We start from the raw sequence: 21759 nt of genomic DNA, 5'->3' as shown, positions 1-21759 counted from the left end.
TCCCACAATCTCTTTGATCCCCTACCATCAGGCAGGAGGTACCATAGTATTAGCGTAACGACTGTTAGGTTGGGAAACAGCTTCTTTCCCAGGCCATGAAGCTCCTGAAATCACTGTCACCACCCAGCTCTCATTACTCATGAACTGATGACTAGTGCCAGGGAGTACAGTAGCATTATATTCTGGAATATATTTTGGGATTTGTTAATTTGCTTGCAATAATATTTCTTCATGTGTTGTGTATGAGTTATATGTACCCTATTGCTTGAGCAAGCTATCCTATTCATGATAAATTCTGTCCCATATGCTGCTGTATTTCCTGCTGATTATTGGTAAGGAGAGCTATAGTATGATCTCGTAGCGATGTGCTACACACAGCGCTGAAATAACGACACGTAGTCGGTAAGTCGTTTCGAGACTAGTTTATTCAAACTTCGCGGTGCTGGTATTTAAATCCCTAGCGCCCGCCCTCTCTGGGCGGAAATGTCGTCGGAGGTGCATTACCAAAGTTTCCCCCCGCGCGTTGGCTATTTGTGAGCCGGTTTGCCGGCGCAGAAAGTGGGTCACCACATAACCCCCCCCCCCCCCCCCCCAGAACCGGCGATACACCACCCAATGTCCACAGTCTGGATCAGCCTCTGTTTGGGAGGTCTGCCTCTGCGCCGCGGTGCCTGAACCTCGACCGGCTGCGCCAAGTCCACATGGGCTGGTTTGAGTCGGTCCACCGTGAAAACCTTCTCTTTCCCCCCCAGTGTCCAGAACGTACGTGGACCCGTTGTTGTTGATCACCCTGAACGGCCCCTCGTACGGCCGCTGTAGCAGCGCCCGGTGTCCGCCCCTTCGTAACAAACTTACAGTTTTGCAGTTCTTTGGGTACGTGGGTCGGGGTCAGTCCGTGCTGTGAAGTTGGTACGGGGGCCAGGTTGCCGAGCCTTTCGCGTAGCCTGCCCAGGACTGCTGCGGGTTCTTCCTCTTGCCCCCTTGGGGCTGGTATGAACTCTCCCGGGACGGCCAGGGGTGGTACGTGAACTCGGCCGACGAGGCGTGCAGATCCTCTTTGGGCGCTGTACGAATTCCAAGCAGGACCCAGGGAAGCTCGTCCACCCAGTTAGGTCCTCTCAGGCGGGCCATGAGAGCCGACTTCAAGTGACGGTGGAAGCGTTCCACCAGTCCGTTCGACTGTGGGTGGTAGGCAGTTGTGTGGTGCAGCTGTGTTCCCAACAGGCTGGCCATAGCCGACCACAGGCTGGAGGTGAACTGGGTGCCTCTGTCGGAGGTAATGTGGGCCGGTACCCCGAAGCATGCTACCCAGGTTGTGATCAGTGCTCGGGCACAGGAATCGGCAGATGTGTCAGTGAGCGGGACCGCCTCTGGCCACCTCGTGAACCGGTCTACCATAGTTAGGAGGTACCGCGCTCCTCGGGACACTGGTAGGAGGCCCACGATATCCACGCAAATGTGGTCGAACCTCTGGTGGGTGGGTTCGAACAGCTGCGGCGGGGCTTTAGTGTGCCGCTGCACCTTGGCTGTTTGGCACTGCGCGCATGTTCTGGCCCATTCACTGATCTGCTTGCGAAGTCCGTGCCACGTGAACTTGCTGGAGACCAGCCGGACGGTTGTCCTGATAGATGGGTGCGACAAACCGTGTATGGAGTCGAAAACTCGCCGCCTCCAGGCTGCCAGGACGATGGGGCGAGGTTGGCTGGTAGCCACGTCGCACAGGAGGGTCCTATCACCTGGGCCTATGAGAAAGTCCTGCAGCTGCAAACCCGAGACTGCGGTCCTGTAGCTGGGCATCTTGTCGTCTGCCTGCTGCGCCTCTGCCAGTGCTGCATAGTCCACCCCCAGGGACAGGGCCTGGATAGCTGGTCTGGAGAGTGTGTCCGCCACGACGTTGTCCTTACCTGAGACATGCTGGATGTCCGTCGTGTACTCGGAGATGTAGAACAGATGTCGCTGCTGGCAAGCCGACCAGGGATCGGACACCTTCGTGAATGCGACGGTCAACGGTTTGTGGTCCGTGAACGCGGCGAACTGCCTGCCTTCCAAGAAGTACCTGAAATGCTGGATTGCTAGATACAGTGCCAACAGCTCCCAGTCGAAAGCACTGTACTTGAGTTCAGGTGGTTGTAGGTGCTTGCTGAAGAATGCTAGGTGTTGCCAGCGCCCCTCGATGAGCTGCTCCAGCACCCCACCGACTGCTGTGTCGGATGCGTCCACCGTGAGGGCAGTCGGAACGTCTGTTCTGGGGTGCACCAGCATCGCGGCATCTGCCAAGGCTTCCTTGGCTTTAACGAAAGTGGCTGCGGCCTCCTCGTCCCAAGTAATGTCCTTGCCTTTACCTGACATCAAGGTGTACAAAGGGCGCATGATACGGGCTGCTGAGGGGAGGAAAGGGTGGTAGAAGTTCACTATACCAACGAACTCCTACAGGCCTTTGACCGTGTTGGGCCGGGCAAAGTGGCGGATTGCGTCTACCTTGGCGGGCAGAGGTGTTGCCCCGTCTTTGGTAATCCTGTGGCCCAGGAAATCGATGGTATTGAGACAGAACTGGCATTTGGCCGGGTTGATCGTGAGGCCGAAATCACTCAGGTGGGAGTAGAGCTGGCGGAGGTGGGACAGATGCTCCTGACGACTACTGCTGGCTATAAGGATGTCATCCAAATAGATGAATGCAAAGTCCAGGTCGCGTCCCACCGCATCCATTAGCCGCTGGAACGTTTGTGCGGCTTTTTTCAGGCCAAACAGCTTTCGGAGGAACTCGAACAGGCCAAACGGGGTGATGAGTGCTGTTTTGGGGATGTCTTCAGGGTGCTCTGGGATTTGATGGTATCCCCGGAGGAGGTCTACATTGGAAAAGATTCTTGCCCTGTGCAGGTTTGCTGCAAAGTCCTGTATGTGCGGCATGGGGTAGCGGTCTGGAGTGGTAGCCTTGTTCAGTCTGCGGTAGTCGCCGCATGGTCTCCAACACCCGGCTGCTTTGGGCACCATGTGCAGGGGGGAGGCCCATGGGCTGTCGGACCTCCATACGATCCCCAATTTCTCCATCCTCTTGAACTCCTCCTTTGCCAGGCGGAACTTTTCCAGGGGGAGCCTTCGTGTGCGGGCGTGGAGGGGTGGTCCCTGGGTCGGAATGTGGTGCTGTACCCCGTGTCTGGGCATGGCTGCCGTGAACTGCGGTGCCAGAATCGATGGGAAGTCTGCCAGGATTCTGGTGAATTCGTTGTCCGACAGCATGATGGAGTCCAGGTGTGGGGCCGGCAACTTGGCTTCACCCAGGGAGAATGTCTGGAAAGTCTCGGCATGTACCAGTCTTTTCCCTTGCAAGTCGACCAGCAGGCTGTGAGCTCGCAAGAAGTCCGCCCCCAGGAGTGGTTGGGCCATGGCGGCCAGTGTGCAAACCCACCTGAACCGGCTGGCGAACTGCAGCTGCACTGTGTGAGTGCCATAGGTCCGTATCGTGCTGCCGTTTGCGGCCCTCAGGGTGGGTCCTGGCTTCCTGTTGCAGGTGTCGTACCCCGTTGGGGGCAAAACGCTGATCTCCGCTCCGGTGTCGACCAAGAAGCGGCGTCCCGACTGTTTGTCGCAGACGTACAAGAGTCTGTCCTGGTGGCCTACCGCCATAGTCATTAGCGGCAGCTGGCCCTGGCCCCTGCAGGGCGGGCGACAACGGCGGGCTTTTGTGCCCCACCGCTGGTGGTAGAAACACTACTGTTCACTGTCCTCCTCACTCCTGCCTCCGTGTTGTGTGCGCTCCCTTGCCGGGCCTGGTCTGGTCTGCTGTTGGGTGCGTGGCCTGGTAATCTGACCGACGGATGCCATGCTCTCCCTCTTGGCTTTCCACAGCACGTCTGCCCGGGCCGCCACCTTCCGGGGGTCGCTGAAATCTGCGTTGGCCAGCAGCAGATGTATATCCCCGGACAGTTGCTCCAGGAACGCTTGCTCGAACATGAGGCAGGGCTTGTGTCCGTCAGCCAGGGACAGCATTTTGTTCATCAATGCTGACGGCAGTCTGTCTCCCAAACCGTCCAGGTGAAGCAGGCAGGCACCCCGCTCATGCCGTGAGAGGCCAGAGGTCCCAATGAGCAGTGCTTTGAATGCTTCATATTTGCCTTCTTCCGGGGGCGACTGTATGAAATCCGCAACCTGGGCGGCCGTCTGCTGGTCAAGGGCGCTCACCACGTGGTAGTAATGCATGGAATCAGAGGATATCTACCGAATCTGGAACTGGGCTTCTGCTTGGCTAAACCACATGCGTGGTCGCAGCGTCCAGAAAGTCGGCAGTTTGAGCGAAACTGCGTGAACAGATGAAGAGTCAGTCATCTTTGGTCCAAATCCCGTTTGGACCGTCGGGGTCACCAATGTAGCGATGTGTTACACACAGAGCTGAAATAACGACACGCAGTCGGTAAGTCGTTTCGAGACTAGTTTATTCAAACTTCACGGTGCTGGTACTTAAATCCCTAGCGCCCGCCCTCTCCGGGCGGAAATGACGTCAGAGGTGCATTACCAAAGTCTCCCCCCGCGCGCTGGCTATTTGTGAGCCGGTTCGCCTGCGCAGAAAGTGGGTCGCCACAATCTCATTTTTTACTCTTAAATCCTACCCAAATGGCCTCATGGACTTTCACCCGGGCTATCCTCTCTAAGTACTGCTGTGATGTTCTCTGTTATAAATAATGCAAGTCCCCTTTTCTCTCTTCTAGCAAAAATTAAACTGCTGGAGGAACTCAGCAGGTCAGGCAGCAGTTGTATAGGCAAAGGGATAACAGATACTCTACATCTACAGTCTCTTGTGCCTCTTTTACTTCAACCTCCGTCTCCCTGAAAGCATCAATATCCAGGAACATTGAGCTCTCACTCCTGCCATCTCTCAACCATGCTTCTGTAATTATCACAATCCCTCATGCTGAGTTCATCTGCCTTACCTGTGAGGCTTCTTGCAATAAAATAAATGCAGTTTAACCTGTCAGACCAACCTTCCTTTCTGTCCTGCTTTAACCTCTTGTATTTGCTTCAGGTTTCTCATCTGATAAACTACTGGACTTAAAGTAATTGCGTAAACCTTCTCGAGGAACCTTACACAAGGATATTGGTTTCCCCCTCCAGTTTAGATGGCGTTTGGCCCTCTTGTGCAGGTCACCTCTGCCCCAAAAGGAATACAATTGACTAAATAGCTGAATCCCTCCTGCCTCCAACAGCGCTTTAAACACACATGCATTTTCCTTATTCTCCTTTCCCTACACTCATCTGTACAGGCATTAATCCTGAGATTTCAACCCCAGAAAGCCTACTTTTTAGCCTTCTACCTAACTCCCACACTTAGTGGATAATTACTTCAAGATTTGAGATTTAGAAAGGAATTTTGGAAGCATAAATTGAAAGTAATTACTGTGCCTGAGCTTAATTTAATAATTAATTCACTTCATTGCTTGCAAGTGATACAGTCCCCTTATTGGACATTCAATATGACATAGCTGACAATCAAATTTATATCAGTATTTGCTTCAATCCAGGAAGTTGTAATTAATATCATTGCGAACAGAAAACCTCAGAATATGTTAAAGACTTGTAAGTACTGCATGTGACAGATTTCTGATATACCATGAAATGTACATATAGTGCATTCCAGTTAATTGGGCTATCAGTTAATCAGGGTATCTGTTTATTTGGGACAACTCTTAAATAACAAAAACTAATTGAGAAAATAGCCAGGATTCACCTTGTTTACTTGGAACAGTATACCGCTTAACTGGGAAAGGAGACTGTTGCCAAACAGTTTCTAACTAGTGTCAATCGTATGCATTTGTGGCCACTAGACATTGCACAGTGGTTTGACCAACAGTGTTTAAACAGCATCAGTTGCACATGTTTCAAAGAGCCATGATTTTTCTCACTGTTGTTAGTTGGTGACAAATAAGAAGTAAGACAATTCAGAATTGTTTTACTCACTGTGGTTTCAAGCACTAAGGCTTGGCAATGACAGAAAAGGCCAGAAGTGAAAATGAAATGACTTTGCTACTTCAAGTGAAGAATTTTGAAGTTATCAATAATCATCCTGAATGTTACAATGAAAATGAAGATTTAGAGGATGCAATCATTGAAAGCTTTGTATGAAGTAGCCCATTATCTATATTAGGTGTCTGCATTGATTTTGTTCATTTACAGTCAATCAAAAGAACATGGCAGCATACACCTGATGAATTCCTTCAACGTTAACTGTTAAGAACTAATACATTTTGATAGTATTGTAGTGGTATTAGCATTACTGTTCTAATTTGTTCTGTATTTTATCTAAATATATAATTTGTTACTTTATCTTTTTTATATCTTTTTGACCATTTCCATGAAACTTAAGCTAATTGAGGCAGGTGCTTAATTGAGCCAAAATAGAGTGGTCCTGATGTAGCCCAATTAACTGGACTACACTGTATAAAGAAGATATAGGAGCAGCAATAGGTGACTTAATTGTTTGCTGCTCCTTTGTTCAATCAGTCATGGCTGTTTCTTTAGATCAATAACATATTTTGTTCTCCCCCCACCTCATACCACTTTTTGCATTTTGTATCTAGAAATTTATCTGTATTTTTTTCAAATACATTCAGTTCCTTGGCTTCCATAGCTGTGGTTATGAAACTCTATTGTCAATTGCTGGAGTCTGCAAATGGCTGCCAAGACCTCAAGTTTTGGTATTCCCTCTGCTGACTAGCATCTTGCTCCCTTTTGACTTGGTCTTTAGCTATTTGTCATATGTCTTTGTTGCATACTTATAACAGCTCTTGCAATATAACCTGATAAAGATATTTTTGCTAATTTCAAGGTTTTGTATGAGTGCAGCCTGTTTCACAGCTCCAGTGTATTTACCTGTGTTTAACACCGATCTCTGTGCTGACTATGTGGAATTTGCACATTCTCCTTCTGACAGATTGGGTTTCTCAAAATAATGCAGTTTCTTCCCATACCCCAAAAACATGAAGGTTGGTTAGTTAATGGGCCACTGTAAATTTACCATAATGTGTAGGTGTAAGGAAAAGTCTGGAGGGAATTCATGGGAGAGAGTTTGGAATAAAGTTTGGATTATTATATCCAATTCCACACTTTGACCTTGATCCCTGGATCTCGAACCACTTCCTCCTGCCTGGGAAAACATCCTACCTGTGTGCGCCTTGTCAAACCTTGTCAGAATTAAATACATTTTAATGTGATTCTTCTGAAGTGCATACAGACCTAGTCAACACACTTTTTCTTCAAACATAGTACCCACCCCCACCATACCAGGAATCAGTTTGTGAACCTTTGTTGTAACCATATCCACTTTTTTTTGCCAATTCTACTTATCTGAAAACTGCTGAAGGTTTGTCTTATAGCACTAATGTATGATGACATGAATGTTTCAGACATCATAATGAAAACGGCTTAATTTTGTTTAAACACAATTATTGCATCAGCTCTCAGGAGTTTCATCTGATCATGTACCTTTCATGGTAGATCAAAGAAAACCCCATCTACATAGTCTGTCAGAAGTTGTTCAGCTTTCATTTGAATTGTTGAGTTAACTCTGACTGATTAGTTGCATATGATTTTAATATAGTATTCAGGTAGAAAATTACCATGAGTCAATCTTGATCCAACATTGGGGATTGTCAAATACCTCGGTGATGGTACTTCTGGAGAATTCTGCATCTACCTACCCCACCCTTGCCAAGTAAATGTTCCCATGTCAGAATCTTCAAAAGAGATATTAGCTATTGCAGCTGTTTTGTATAATGCAAATGTAATCTAAGTAGTGTAGATAGAATTTGGGTTTCAAAATGCCAACATTTTAAAATCTCACAGAACTCTTTCAGTTGAAGTACATAACACTATTGCAGTACCAGCGGCCCGAGTTCAACTCCGCTGCTGTCTGTGAGGAGTTTGCATGTTCTTTCATTGACTGCATGGTTGCCTTGTGGGTTCTCCAGTTTCCTCCCACATTCCAAAAACATGTGGGTTAGTAGGTTAATTGGTCACAGGGGTGTAATTGGGTGGTGTGGGCTGGGAGGGCCCGTTACTAGACTGTATATCTAAATAAAATAAAACAATTATGTTGTAATGCAAAGACAATTTATTAGGGAATTTTGCTCTGTTTGTATACCATCAAAGAATAGGGCTTCTGTGTGACAGGTGAAAGAAAGAATTTGAGATGCATTTTCTGATTTTTCTGTGTATATACAGCATCAAGCTGGTATTTACAAATAAGTTGTAATGTGCAGATCTTACAAGTATTTGCATGTTTTATTTTCAGAATTTCACTGTACACGTACTTATGTTACCTCTGGTACAACTGATACTACAAGACTACTTGTCCCTATTAGTTTCAAATACAAATAAAATCTCTCTCAAAATTAGAAGTTATGGTTAAACGTTTCAAAAAATACACTAATATTGATTATTAAGATATAAATTTTGAAGCATTTTGGTGCAGAAAGGAACTTAACTTTCTAACATAGTAATGTTAACCTGATAGTATAATGCATACATTTTTGTAGGTTGCAGACAAAATAAAATGTTAGTTTAATATTTGCATAATAACCTTAAAGATTAGTATGCTTCCGATGATGGTGCAGTATTTGTTATTGGTTTGTTTACATATGACTGAAAACGTGTACATGTGGTATTCTTTGTTACTTTCCAAATAATTTTAGATATACCGACCTAGACTTTCTGTTTGAATTGCATGTGTTTTATACTCTTTACTACCACCTCTGGTGGAGATTCACATTAAAATGACAGCAACTTTTAATCATTTCAAACAAGAGGCTGTATTGAGTTGGTGCATACTTGCTGTAAGTATAGTATGTAGTAGTGTTTGATGATCTATTCCGTAGCATCATAGATGGAAGGGTTCACTTGCATGCAGTGTAGTTATGGCTGGCAAAAGTTCTGTTGCATGTTGGCATATTGCCAGGAGTTTGGAAACTACTGAAAAATTAATCTGGCCCAAAAATATCAGTCAATTCACTACAGGAACAAGCAGAATCCCAGCACCACTAAGAAGTGCTGGCAATTCCAGACCACTGTAGTGTATCCTTTGAGAGGAAACTGGACAATCTCAGCACATTCCATCGTATTGATTAGCATTGACACCTCTGTCCACCAGATTGCTGGTGTGGCGAATGGAAGAATGCCATTCTAATGCAGTGAGTCGCGGGGCTAAAGATAATTGTTGGGTCAAGTGGAAGGAGCTTTTACAGTGCATCTGCCTGTGGTGCACTCACAGGGAATCGCTGATGTAGGTTGAATGTTCCTGAAATGGAATAGTTACCTTTTCTCAACACTGATGTTCCTCTCCTTAGCGAAATTAAAATGTTTGAAAAATATTACATTCTGTGTAAATACTCTTTCAAAAATAGTCTGTAACAGTAACAAAGATGAAGTATGAATTTAAAGAATTGAAATTGTGTAGAGCATGCTGGTAAAATTATGACCACATGCTATTGACTGTGTCTAATTACAGCACTGTGGGCTGTTTCAATTTAAAAATAATTTTAAAATAATGTTGTTTGCAGGTGACTGTAATAAACTGCTGGCAATTTTGAGCTTCAAAGGAATTTCTTAGCCTGAAGGCAGGAGCCTACATGTCTATCTGATTTATGCAGCACACAAGGGAGACTGAAAAGACTCTTAGGAAATATAAGATTTTATCCCTTACCTTTTGAATTCCTTTCAGTTCATAAGTTATCAATTCTGCCACAGTTAATCTGCTTTCAAATTTCAGTTATTTTACTGACCTGAGGCAAAACTTTATTAATTAAACATTCTCCACAACTGAAATTGTGTGAAATGTATTCCGGTACAATTCCTGTCTTTGAGAACTGACATTTCCTGAAAATCCTGTTTCCATGGGCAACCAGTCAGCTTTTCAAGCAAGTGTACCTTCCTGTCTTGACATTTTACTTAAAAAAGAAAATTCCATGTAAAGGCTGGAGTGTTTCTCACTGCCTGAGGATGGTGGATTGCCTCATTTTCAACTGAAATTGAGTTGTTCATGTTTGGATATGTCTTTATTGTGACTTTCAAAACAAAATCACTAAACTACATTTTTTGGAATCATTGACAAAACTAGATAATCTTTTTGAATAATTAATATTTCTTCTACTCTTATTAATACATCATTCCCTATACTTTAATAAAATGAATTTTAATACTGAGTGGTAAAAATATGTCCAACATGCTAAAATTAACACAAAGATAACAAAGTTAATTTAAAGTAACTGACTGCTGAATAATTTTAATGCACGTCAGTAATATTTACCTTATTCATCTTTTAATATTCTGTACCTGTGAAGCAAATGACAAACTAATGATGAAGATTGAATATCTGAATTTACATAAACTATTATTAATCTTATTAACAAAGGCTAGAGCATACTTAAAGTTCTGCATTAATTCTTGAATGAAATGGAATTCATCTGCTGTCCAGCTGTGAACTTGCCTACTTGACCCAAACTCCTCTAATGTTAACTTGATTGGCTCATTTCCGTACTGCCTTTAAGTTACCCTGGGCCCCATTTATTTTTTGAAAACCTGGAATAGATTCCTAAAGAGCAGCTACTTGTAGCATATTGTGTTAGTGTTTTACTTTAATACTTGGAAGATGATGGTAAAAGGGGATTTGTAAGAGTAAGCTATTTGCGAAGAAATGTAGCTACAGGATATAAGTGTCTGATATGTATCATTTTGAACATCCAGATTAACTCAATGCAAATGGACTGATTCCAGTTCAGGGTTTTTTTAAAGCTCAACTTTTGTTCATTGGTCCATTCAGCATTCAGTTTCCAAATGCAACAAGCGTATCTTAGAGTAGCGCAGAACTATGACTATAACAACAGGCTCGGACAAGCTTTTTAAATAAAAGTTACTACAGAACATTGCTTTGAACATTAACTCTAATGAAGGAGTCTTATAACTGAGGAGTTTGATTTGAACAGATTGAAGAAATTATTGGCAAAGCAACAGATGACAAAATGTCAGTTAACAGCAGAAAAATCTCTGGACGTCCATCCTATTACTACAGACTGTTGGGGAGGTCACGTCTTCAGAGACAACGCAGTCGGTCCAGGAGTCGCAACAGGCCAGGCAACAGGGGTAATACGGTGTGATATAATATGAGATCTGCAGAATCTTAAAATTCTAGTTAAATCCTTGTTGAAATGTGTTTTCAATGTTCTGAATGTGAAATGACAACGTGAATCTTGTAGTGCTTGTTTCCTATCTTGGCAAAACAGTTTTCATTGTATTAATATGCAAAACCAATATCAGAAACTGCATGTCTAATTCACACTTCATAAAGAGAGTGTAGTTCAATTTTGTTGAAGTCTAAGTTCAAGTTTCTTTCATGGCTAATTAATTTGATCATAAATGAAGTAAGTTATTCAAACCCACAAAATACATACTTTAACAAGCAAAGTAATAGAAACTGGTTTCTAGTATATTACTTTTTAATAAGTATTCAGGTTGAAAGGCACACTTTTAGTATAAAATCTTAAACACTGCCACAGTTTGCTCTCCTGTCATAGGTTTCTATATTATTATAATAGAGCTGAAAAAGATCTAAAGCTGGTATATAACCTTAAAATGAAACAAGCTATACCTTTAAACTTAGTCTGGAAAATGTCTCGTCTGAGTTCCAACACAAAACAGCTCTGTTTTATTGATCACTTTTTATGGTAAAGCTCAAGTGTCTTCTGTGATCAAAGATATACTTGGCAGACATGTAAAGATTTACTGTATAAATAAATGGACTAACATTGACTTGACCAAAGCATGAGTTGCTGTTAAAAACATAACACCTGTCATTTTGTGTATGTGTGTCCTGATTTAGTGAAGGCTTGTGGCAGCACACAGTAGAAGACAGATCACTAAGACAGTACTTGCTTGAGGAGCTGCTGCTGCTCTGGTTAAATTGGTTTGCAGAGGTATTTGTTAACTCCCTAACAATGGCTTTTAAATAAAATGTTAACTAACTCAGTGGATTTATAATACTTTCTCATCGAGCTGAAAGATGAGCATACTCAAGTACAGAAATATCCATAGTTACAATCCATAGCCAGTATTGAATATCTGTAACCTTGTACATCTACTTGAGAAAAAGATCCAAATCCCTTCATAAATTTTAAAGTTATTTTGAAGTTAAGGCAAATTAATACTGATAAAAAGATAAAATTGGCACATATGGCATGATGTCAAGGAAATGAAAGCCCAAGGAATGTAAGAGAGAGTGGCAAATTGAATCCAAGTCAATGGTAGAAAGATAAACTGATTAGTATTTTGTGACTGAAAAGTTGTTACCATTGCATTTCAAAGTTCAAAGTAAATTTGTTTTCAAAGTACATGTGTGTCACCATATACAACATTGTGATTCATTTTCTTAAAGACATACTCAGTAAATCCGTAATAGCATAATGAAAGACTTGGGTGGTCAGCCAGTGTGCAAAAGACATACTTTGCAAATAAAGTAGTAATAATAAATAAGCAATAAGTATCAAGGACATGAGATTAAGAATCTTTGAAAGTGAGTCCATATGTTGGAACACTTCAGTGAAGGGGTGAATGAAGTTATCCCCTTTGCTTCAAGAGCCTTGTGCTTCAGGGGTAATAACTGTTCCTGAATCTGGTAGTGTGAGTCCTGAGGCTTGTACTTTGTGATGGCAGCAGTGAGAAAAAAATCATGCCCTGGATGCTGGGGATCCCTAGTGATGGATGCTGCTTTCCTATGACAACACTTCGTATAGATATGCTCAACGGTGGGGACAGCTTTATCTATGAAAGACTGGGCCGTATCCACTACTTTTAGTAGGATTTCCATTCAAGGGCATTGGTGTTTACATACCAGGCTCTGATGCAGCCAGTCAGTATACTCTCCACTACACACCTATGGAAATTTATCAGAGTTTTAGATGTCATGCTAAATCTTTGCAAACTCCTAAGGAAGTAGAGACACTGCTGTGCTTTCTTCATAACTACACTTGCGTGCTTGGCCCAGGACTGGTCCTTTGCAATAATAAACCAAGGAATTTAAAGTTGTTGACCTCTCCACCTCTGATCCTCTGATCAGGACTGGTTCATGGACCACTGGTTTCCTTCTCCTGACGTCACTGATCGGCTCCTTGATCTTGCTGGTTTTTGAGTAAGAGGTGGTTGTTACAGCACCACTCAGCCAGATTTTCAATTTCCCTTCTATATGCTGATTCATCACTACCTTTGATTCAGCCTACAACAGTGATGTCATCAGCAAACTTGAATATGGCACTGGAGTTGTGCTTAGCCACACAGTCATAAGTGTAAAGCAAGCTAAGCACACAGTCTTGTAATGCAACTGTGCTGATGGAATTTGTGGAAGAGAGGTTGTTGCCAATCCAAACAGACTGGGGTTTGTAAGTGAGGCAATAAAGGATCTAGTTGCACAAGAAGGTATTGAGGCCAAGGTCTCGGAGGTTATTGATTAATTTTGAGGGGATGATGGTATTGAATGCTGAGCTGTAGTTGATAAAGAGCATCCTGATGTATGCATCTTTGCTATCCAGATGTTCTAGGGTTGAGTAAACCCACAGAGCTCGACAATTGGTCCCTAGAAAAATTGGGAATTCAGTCCAGGGAGATCCAAAGAGATGCAAAATAAATGGGGAGGTCCAAAAGGCAATGGGATGATGTGTGCATACAAAAAAAAATGTGGAGCGGGGCACTCAGCCTCTTGAACCTGATCTACCATTTAATCAGCTTGCGGCTCATCAATTTGTAACCTTTACCTAGTATTAGTATCTACCCATGATAACCTCCCACCCCCCCCCCCCAATCACATGAGAGGAAACTTCCACTCCACATACACTCAATCCAACCTCTTCAGTATGTTGTATCTTTCAATCTGCATATAAAGCCATACCTGCATTTCAGGTATTGGTCTAGCAAATCTTCTCTGAACTGCTGCAATGTATTGGCATACATCTACATACTACTAAAACGCTCATGCTCTGTCTGTTTGTGACTTCCAATTAGCGCAAACGGTGCATTATAACGGCACTATTTTTGGCTAAATCAACTTAAATTATGCTAATTTACAGAATGCAGGCAAAATTCAGGGTTATATAAAATTTTGTTTGTATAAAATTGTTCACTCGCCAAAATCAACTGCCCCATTTTCACCGGAGAGCCGATCTGCCATCATGGAAATCAGGATGAGACACCAAGACGCATGTGCACGGCCAGCCTCAGCAGTGTCTCATGATGCTCACAGAGCGATTCCACCTTGGAGTGATCGGGCAATTTTTGCAGTGAATAGAGAAGACGAAATCTCACAGTATTTGACAGGCAGATATATCGGGCCGTAAACACAAAGTACACTGCAGATGCTGTGGTCAGATCATCATGTACAAACAAGCTGGATGAACTCAGCAGGTTGGGCCGCATCCGTTGAAACGGTTTTGGGCCGAGACCCTTCGTCAGGACTGAAGAAGGAGGGGGCAGGGGCCCTATAAAGAAGGTGGGGGGAGGGTGGAATGTGCCAGGTGAAAAACCAATCAGAGGAAAGATCAAGGGGTGGGGGAGGGGAAGCAGGGAGAGGATAGGCAGGAGAGGTGAGGAAGGAATGTAAGGGGAAAGCACTATGGGTAGTAGAAGAAGGCAGAATCATGAGAGAGGTGATAGGCAGCTAGAAGAAGAGGCAGAGTGAAAGTTTGATGGGGGAAGGGAGAGGAAGGGAATTACTGGAATTTGGAGAATTCCATGTTCATACCAAGGGGCTGGAGGCTACCCAGATGGTATATGAGGTGTTGCTCCTTCAACCTGAGTTTGGCCTCATCATGGCAGTAGAGGAGGCCATGTATGGACATATCTGAATGGGAATGTGGGTGGCAACCGGGAGATCCTGTCTGTTGTGGCGATGGAGCGGAGGTGCTCGACGAAGCGGTCCCCCAATCTGCGTCGGGTCTCGCCGATGTAGAGGAGGCTGCACCAGGAGCACCGGATGCAATAGATTACCCCAACAGACTCACAAGTGAAGTGTTGCCTCACCTGGAAGGACTGTTTGGGGCCCTGAAGGGTGGTAAGAGAGGAGGTGTAGGGACAGGTGTAGCACTTAAGCTTGCAGGGATAAGTACCAGGTGGGAGATCTGTGGGGAGGGACGTGTGGACCAGGCAGTCACGGAGGGAACGATCCCTGCGAAAAGCAGAGATGGGTAGAGAGGGAAAGATGTCCTTAGTGGTGGGGTCCTGTTGAAGGTGGCAGAAGTTGTGGAGGTTAATAGATAGATAGATAGATAGATAGATAGATACTTTATTCATCCCCATGGGGAAATTCAACTTTTTTATGCTGGATCTGGAGGCTGGTGGGGTGGTAGGTGAGGACAAGTGGAACACGGTCCCTGTTGTGATATATCGGGCCCTCTGAAGCTGTCGGATCAATACTTGGATTTCCAATTCAAAAGAGGGAACCAGCTGTTGTTCGCCTTCAGGTGCACCTTCCCCAACAGCATCAGGTATTCTTTTGAGATAATGCTCCTGTGCAACTGAATAATAATATGGCAAGAACCACTTTAACAGAATTCATGGATCTTTGCACTCGTGATCCATTTGCAAGAACCCTGTACTATGTGGATATTCCCAGATTCTACACTTGGACTAATAAGAGATGGGAAAGAAGGAGAATGGGGAAAAGAGTGGAGGAGTACTCTGGGATTTTTGAAGCAAATGTTGTGGGTCGAGTGTATACCGTTTCTCCATGAAATGGTGACCTCTACTATTTGAGATGACGACTCCATCATATAAAGGAACCAGTATCTTTCGAATCATTGAAAACACATGATGGAGATATCCTTCCATCATTCAAAGACGTCTGCAGAGAGAGAGGATTGTTGCAAGCTGACGATCATTGGTAGTAAACTATGGAAGAAGCAGAGAGAACAAGAATGCCCAGAGCAATGAGAGATTTGTTTGTTGTCTTGCTAACAAACACTGAAATCAACAATCCACAGCAATTATGGAACCGGTTCAAGAATGCATTGTCTGAAGATTTCTTAAAAATGGAGAGGAGAACTATCAATGATCCTAATATAATGATTGATGAGTCATAGTCGATGAAAGGCATCATGGACAAGCTCTTCTCAAGTTTCTCTTGGAAATACAGAACTTGGGCAAAACACTTGAAGAATATAACTTGCCAACACCAAAAAATGGTACAATTGCTCAAAGTGCTGGCAATCTGGAATTATTGTGTGAACTGCAATACAACAGAGATGAACAGCAGGAATTTGTTTCACAGAAAGAGCCCCTATTGAATTATGAGCAAAGAGAAGTATGTGAATATGTGTGCAACTGCTTGGAAAGGAATCCCTCTTCAATGATTTTCATTGATGCACCAGGAGGAATAGGAAAACATTTATCATCAACTTGATCCTCGCTAAAGTTAGGGGAGATGGAGGTGTTGCTATTGCAGTAGCATCATCAGGTGTTGCAGCAACATTGACGCCTGGTGGTAGGACAGCACATTCAGGATTCAAAATACCCCTCAAAATCAATGAAGATGCCCTTTGTAACATCGATTAAAAACACCAATACTGCAAATTTACTCCAAAATGCGAGGCTTATTGTCCGGGATGAGTGTCCCATGATTAGGAAGGAAAGCTTCGAAGCCATGGACCGGGATCTTCGTGATGTATCCGGCAAGAATGAGGTCTTCGGGGGTATTTTAACCATTTGCTGTGGCGATTTTCGTCAGCTTCTATCAGTTGTGAAACGCGGAAAAGATGCTGACGTGGAGAATTCATGCATAAAAAAACCCAATTTATGGAGAAGCTTCATCAAGTTTCAATTGAAGAGAAACATATGATTGAGTGAGGGAGAAGGATAATATTCTGAGTTCTTATTGGATATTGGAGAAAACAAGATTGAGAAAGATGAAAATGATGAAATCGAATTACCTGAAGATATGATTCTGCCAGCAAAAACTATGGAAGAATGCATTGATTTCATATACTACCCAACATTCGACAATCCTGCAGAACTGTTCTTGAGGAATTCTATCTTGGTTCCTCTCAATGAAATGATGCGAAAAATAAACTTCACATGCACTAGGTGCTTCCCTGGAATCATGAAAGAATACTGTTCCTTCAATGCCGTAAGTGAAGGAGCTAACGCCACTCATTTTCCAACAGCAGTCCTTGATCCGGTCGAACTCTCTGGATTGCCGCCACATAAACTGGAATTGAAGAGGGGAACTCCCATCATTTCAATGAGGAACTTGGATTTTGGATCTACCAAGGCTTTGCAATGGAACGCGAATGATGGTGGAAAAACTGCACAACAATCTCATCGTAGCAAAGGTAAACATTGGTGCATTCAATACTGATATTGTCATGATCCCAAGAATTACTCTGTTTATCAGAAGGGGAAGATGTCCCTCTTCAGTGGAGCCAGTTCCTGATACAGTCATGCTTTGCTATAACTATACATAAGGTGCAAGGCCAAACCATGGAGCATGTGTTGATTTATCTGGAGAAACTGGTATTCCAGCATGGTCAGCTGTATGTGGCTTTAAACAATAGTAATCCAAGTATTCTGTTAGCTCACCAAATGACTTGTTGTACCAGGAAAGTACCATTTTACAAATCAGGCACTTGGACACCCAGGTTCTTTCCCCTCCCCCCCTCATCTCAGCTTTGTAGACCAGCACCATGCAGATTTAGTTTTTAATTTATTTCCCTCACTTGCTCTGTGAGCAGTTTTGGGCCCTTTATCTAAGAAAGGATGTGCTGACATCAGAGTGGGTTCAAAAGAGGTTCACGAAAATGATTCTAGGGTTGAAAGGCATGTCACATGAGGAATATTTGATATTTCTAAGTCTCTACTCACCAGAATTCAGAAGAATGAGGGTTGATCTCATTGACACCTACTGAATGTTGAGAATTCATGATGGGACTGGATGTGGAGAGGATGGTGGGGGAGTACAAGACCAGAGGACACATCTCAGAATAAAGGGGGGTCCTTTTAGAATGGAAATGAGGGGTAACTTCTTTAGCCAGAGAGTGGCAGCTGTGGAGGCCAAGTCATTGGACATATTTAAGGCAGAGACTGATAGATTTTTGCTTAGTCAGGGCACGAAGGGATGTGAGGAAAAGGCAGGAGATTGAGGCTGAGAAGGAAAATGGATCAGCAATGCTGAATTGTTGGAGCAGACTCAATGGGCCAAATGGCCTAATTTTGCTTCTATATCTTATGGTCCATGTGGACAATTCCATATTTTCATAAATTATATTCCATTTGCCATATTCCTCAACCTAAGTATATTCCTTTGTAGTCTCCTTAGGTCCTTTTCACAACTTACCTGCTTAGAATCCTAGAATAGGTCATCAGCAAATGTGAGAAGCCCTACTGTTAGTGCTTTCATCCATGTCACTTGAATGCTTTGTAAATGCTTGCAGCCCCAGTACCAATCTCTATGGCAGACTATTTCCTTTCCTCTTACCAATCAGAACAAAGGCCATTTATTTTCTGTAACCCAGTCTGCTAGCCTTCCATCAACACCAAAATGTTAACCTCCTACAGACTGAATAGTAGGGTGGAGCAAAGCAACTTTATGGTGTACCTTTTAATGGAATTAAACCAGGCCAACAAGGTGTTTGACAACCCATATGGAATGCATACCGTTGTTAGTGAAGCATGGAATATACGAGCAGGGAAGTCTTGCTTTAGTTGTTTACAACATGGCTAGCCCATGTTTTCAGTGTTATGCACAGGTCTAGTTTCATCTTTACAGGAAAGAAGCTGCAGAGGACACTTAAGGTATCGTTGTAAGGATTAAAAAAAATTAGTTTGATGAAAGATTCGATAAAAAAAATTATTTTCCTTCCAGAGGGAACTGGGATGGATAAAGTTATGGGAAGCCAAGATAAATATAAGGAAGAACTTATTTATCTAGGATACAAAACACAAGGGATCCTAGAGGTATTGTAAGGTAATTGCTGAAAGGCTTGAAAAGGAGTTGAAGGGTTTTCACTCAGACTGGAACTTCCTGCCTAATTTGGTGGTGGAGGCAAAAAAACCCTCATCTAATTTAGTTTGGGTCTTCCCTAGGTTATGACAGGGCTCTGTATCTGTGAACTGTTCTTAGGTGGCAGAAGATATGTGTAGCTTCAAGCAGTTGGCAAAGCCATTCCACTGGTTTCCCAAGTGCTCATTCGTATGTACAGCTGTACTTAGGTCAGACATCTGTAACCTCAGGAGGACCAGTAATTGATGAAGGCTTTGACTTGCAGGACTATGGACTTGAATGCAAGATTGAGTGCCACTTTTTTAACCTTCACTAGGCTGAATGCCTATTTCCATGTCACAATTCTATGAATTTCATTTTCTCCTTGCATCTTCAGAGCAGCAAATCGCAGTTGCTTTTGTTTGCAAGTATTGATACACTTCCGATCCTCCGTGCCATAACTTGCAGAAGAGCATGTCAGCTATTTAGAGGAATTTACAGTGTCATTGCAGGATTTCTTTAGGTTAGATATGTAGGGGTAAAAATCTCAAAAGTAAACAAATAAGAATTAAAGTACTAGATCTGAGTTTATATCTGCCTTTGTTTCTATATGGAAAGATAGCTTCTGAACTCAAGCATTAAATTAACCCTTCAGTGCCCAAACTTGTGCTGCTGTATAGCTATGTAAGGGTCCAAAAAGTGGGAACAAGCTACCCTCAATATTAGCATGTGACAAATAAAGATATCCTTTACAATGCATGAAGTAGCCTTTGTTTGCATAGACAGATAATGACATAAACACCTGTGTCCAGTCCTCATTTCAATATATCCACCTCTTAAAAATGATAAGGGACACCCAAAAGTCTGTGTTATGCTGCAGCAGCACCTGAGGTCCCCACTCTCTGACCTTGATGAACCCCTCTTCCTCATTTCTCTCTATCTATACCATTAAAGAATATGATTGTAGCTCCCTTGGTATCCCTAATCTTGCTTTACCATCACATGATTCATGTCATATAGACCACGTTCCCTATCCGAGGATCTGTTATTCCTTGGGCCTCACCAAGAATAAACAAATCAAATTCTTACCAGTCACCACTTATTCCCTATCTACCCCTCTCCTCTAAGGTTCCTGGAGGCCCTGTTGTAATCATACAGCATCTTGATATTTTTCCATATCCTATTCCCATCAGACAAGGATTTCTGGTTGTTACCTTTCTGCTGTTGTTCCGTTGTGCCACTTTGAGATTTAATATCTGTTCAGAATCCACTGTCTTAGGCTTTGGATCTTACTGGCTTGAATAAAAGCTGCTCAGCTTCATTTTTCATGACTTTTTAGATGTTCAGTTGCATTAATTGAAAGACACGTTTAAACAATTATCATAAATTCACACAGGATATGTTTCAGCTTGTTGAGGCCAGTAAGCTTTTCAAAGAGTGGTTTTGTATGTTTGCATCAATATGGAAAATTACTTGATGGTGCTTTAGGAAACTGAAAACAAATTGCCAAACTTGCAGTGTGAGCTATTCCTCCCCCCCCCGGCCTCCATTTTGATGTACCTACTGTTGTAAAACAGCATGCATAGACAAATTGTTTTCTTGGCCTTTCTCCGTAGTTCAAGAGGTAAAGTAAATTAGATTGCTAGCTTTATTTCTAGCAAAATATCATAATGGTTAATCAGAGTGTAGCTTCACTGATAATTTTTGTTATCGCCTGAAGCTTCGACCATCTTCTACAAGGAAATGAAGAACTATATTAAACCTCCTAATTTGAATTATTGAATAAGACTTTGGTGAGTATGTTCAGATGTACTTACTGTCAAGCTAGCCATGCAGTACAGAACAGTCCAATCTACTTCAAATCATTAGTCACTTCTGAATTTGCAGAACACTTAACCACCACCAGACATTGTCATTAAATTACAGAATAGTTGTCTGAAGAAAGTCTGGTTTTCACAGTTTCAAACGAGAACATTCATCCTCTAAATTAACTTTTGATGCATTATTTTTGGTCTTATTTAAGTGCATTTTAATCTTCTGCATTTTTAAGCATACAAGAGTTTTAACTGATAATGACTTGTGGCAGCAATTGTTGGAGCAAGGGCCTTCATAAAATTCATTATTCTTTCATAACTCACATTTAGTAAGTCTGAAAGTCTGGTAGGTTGCAATATAAACTATATGCATGTCAGCACATATTGTATGAGAGTATAACACTGATTTAGTCACTTAAAATATTTAAGAGGGCAATCCATTGTATAAATGAATCCATTGATCTCTGGTATTCCATTACGTTACTTTCATCACATACTACAGTCAAATGGATTCATTTGTACAGATTCATTGACTTATCATCCAATGAGACAGTACATGTTCAGCATACGCTTATATGAAATAAGAGGATGACCAACTTTAGCTGTTTTTATTTCATCACCTGCTATTTTTGCCTGCATAACTAAAGTTCATTATCTTTTTCTGTTTATTCTCTTTCTGCATATTAATTGCTGCCTTTGACAAATATACATTAAGTTTCTGACTACAATTTAATGCACTGTTTGTAATTTATTAGTCCCCACATCATGTGAATGAATGACATGACTAGTGAAGTTATGGCTGTATGTCTCTGATGCATTCTCCATGATGCAGCCATCTAGCCTAATGCAGTTTGTTTGCACAGCCTTAGCTTAACCTCACAGTTTCACTAAAATGCTTTAAGCCAAACTCTGACCTTTGAGTAATCTTTACTAGCTTAAGGGGGAAAA

At 42.7% G+C, this 21759-nt stretch overlaps 1 protein-coding gene across 6 annotated transcripts in view; it reads left to right on the top strand.

Annotated features, from left to right (window-relative positions):
• The window catches only part of LOC140731201 (disabled homolog 2-interacting protein-like), a 597104-nt gene that overhangs the window by 217648 nt on the left and 357697 nt on the right, over positions 1-21759 (top strand). The window contains exon 1 of one of the 6 annotated variants that reach the window (XM_073052662.1): positions 10835-11124. The exons of the other annotated variants lie outside the window; for them this stretch is intronic. Coding sequence (XP_072908763.1) covers positions 11004-11124 — 121 coding nt within the window. The 5' untranslated portion in view covers positions 10835-11003. Of the gene's footprint in view, positions 1-10834; positions 11125-21759 lie in introns of those variants that run through there. 6 annotated transcript variants of the gene reach the window in all.

This window comes from Hemitrygon akajei, chromosome 7, assembly GCF_048418815.1.
Source record: "Hemitrygon akajei chromosome 7, sHemAka1.3, whole genome shotgun sequence".
Taxonomy (NCBI): Eukaryota; Metazoa; Chordata; class Chondrichthyes; order Myliobatiformes; family Dasyatidae; genus Hemitrygon; species Hemitrygon akajei.
Note: the sequence above shows the minus strand (reverse complement) of the source record. Positions and strands in the feature narration are given on the sequence as shown.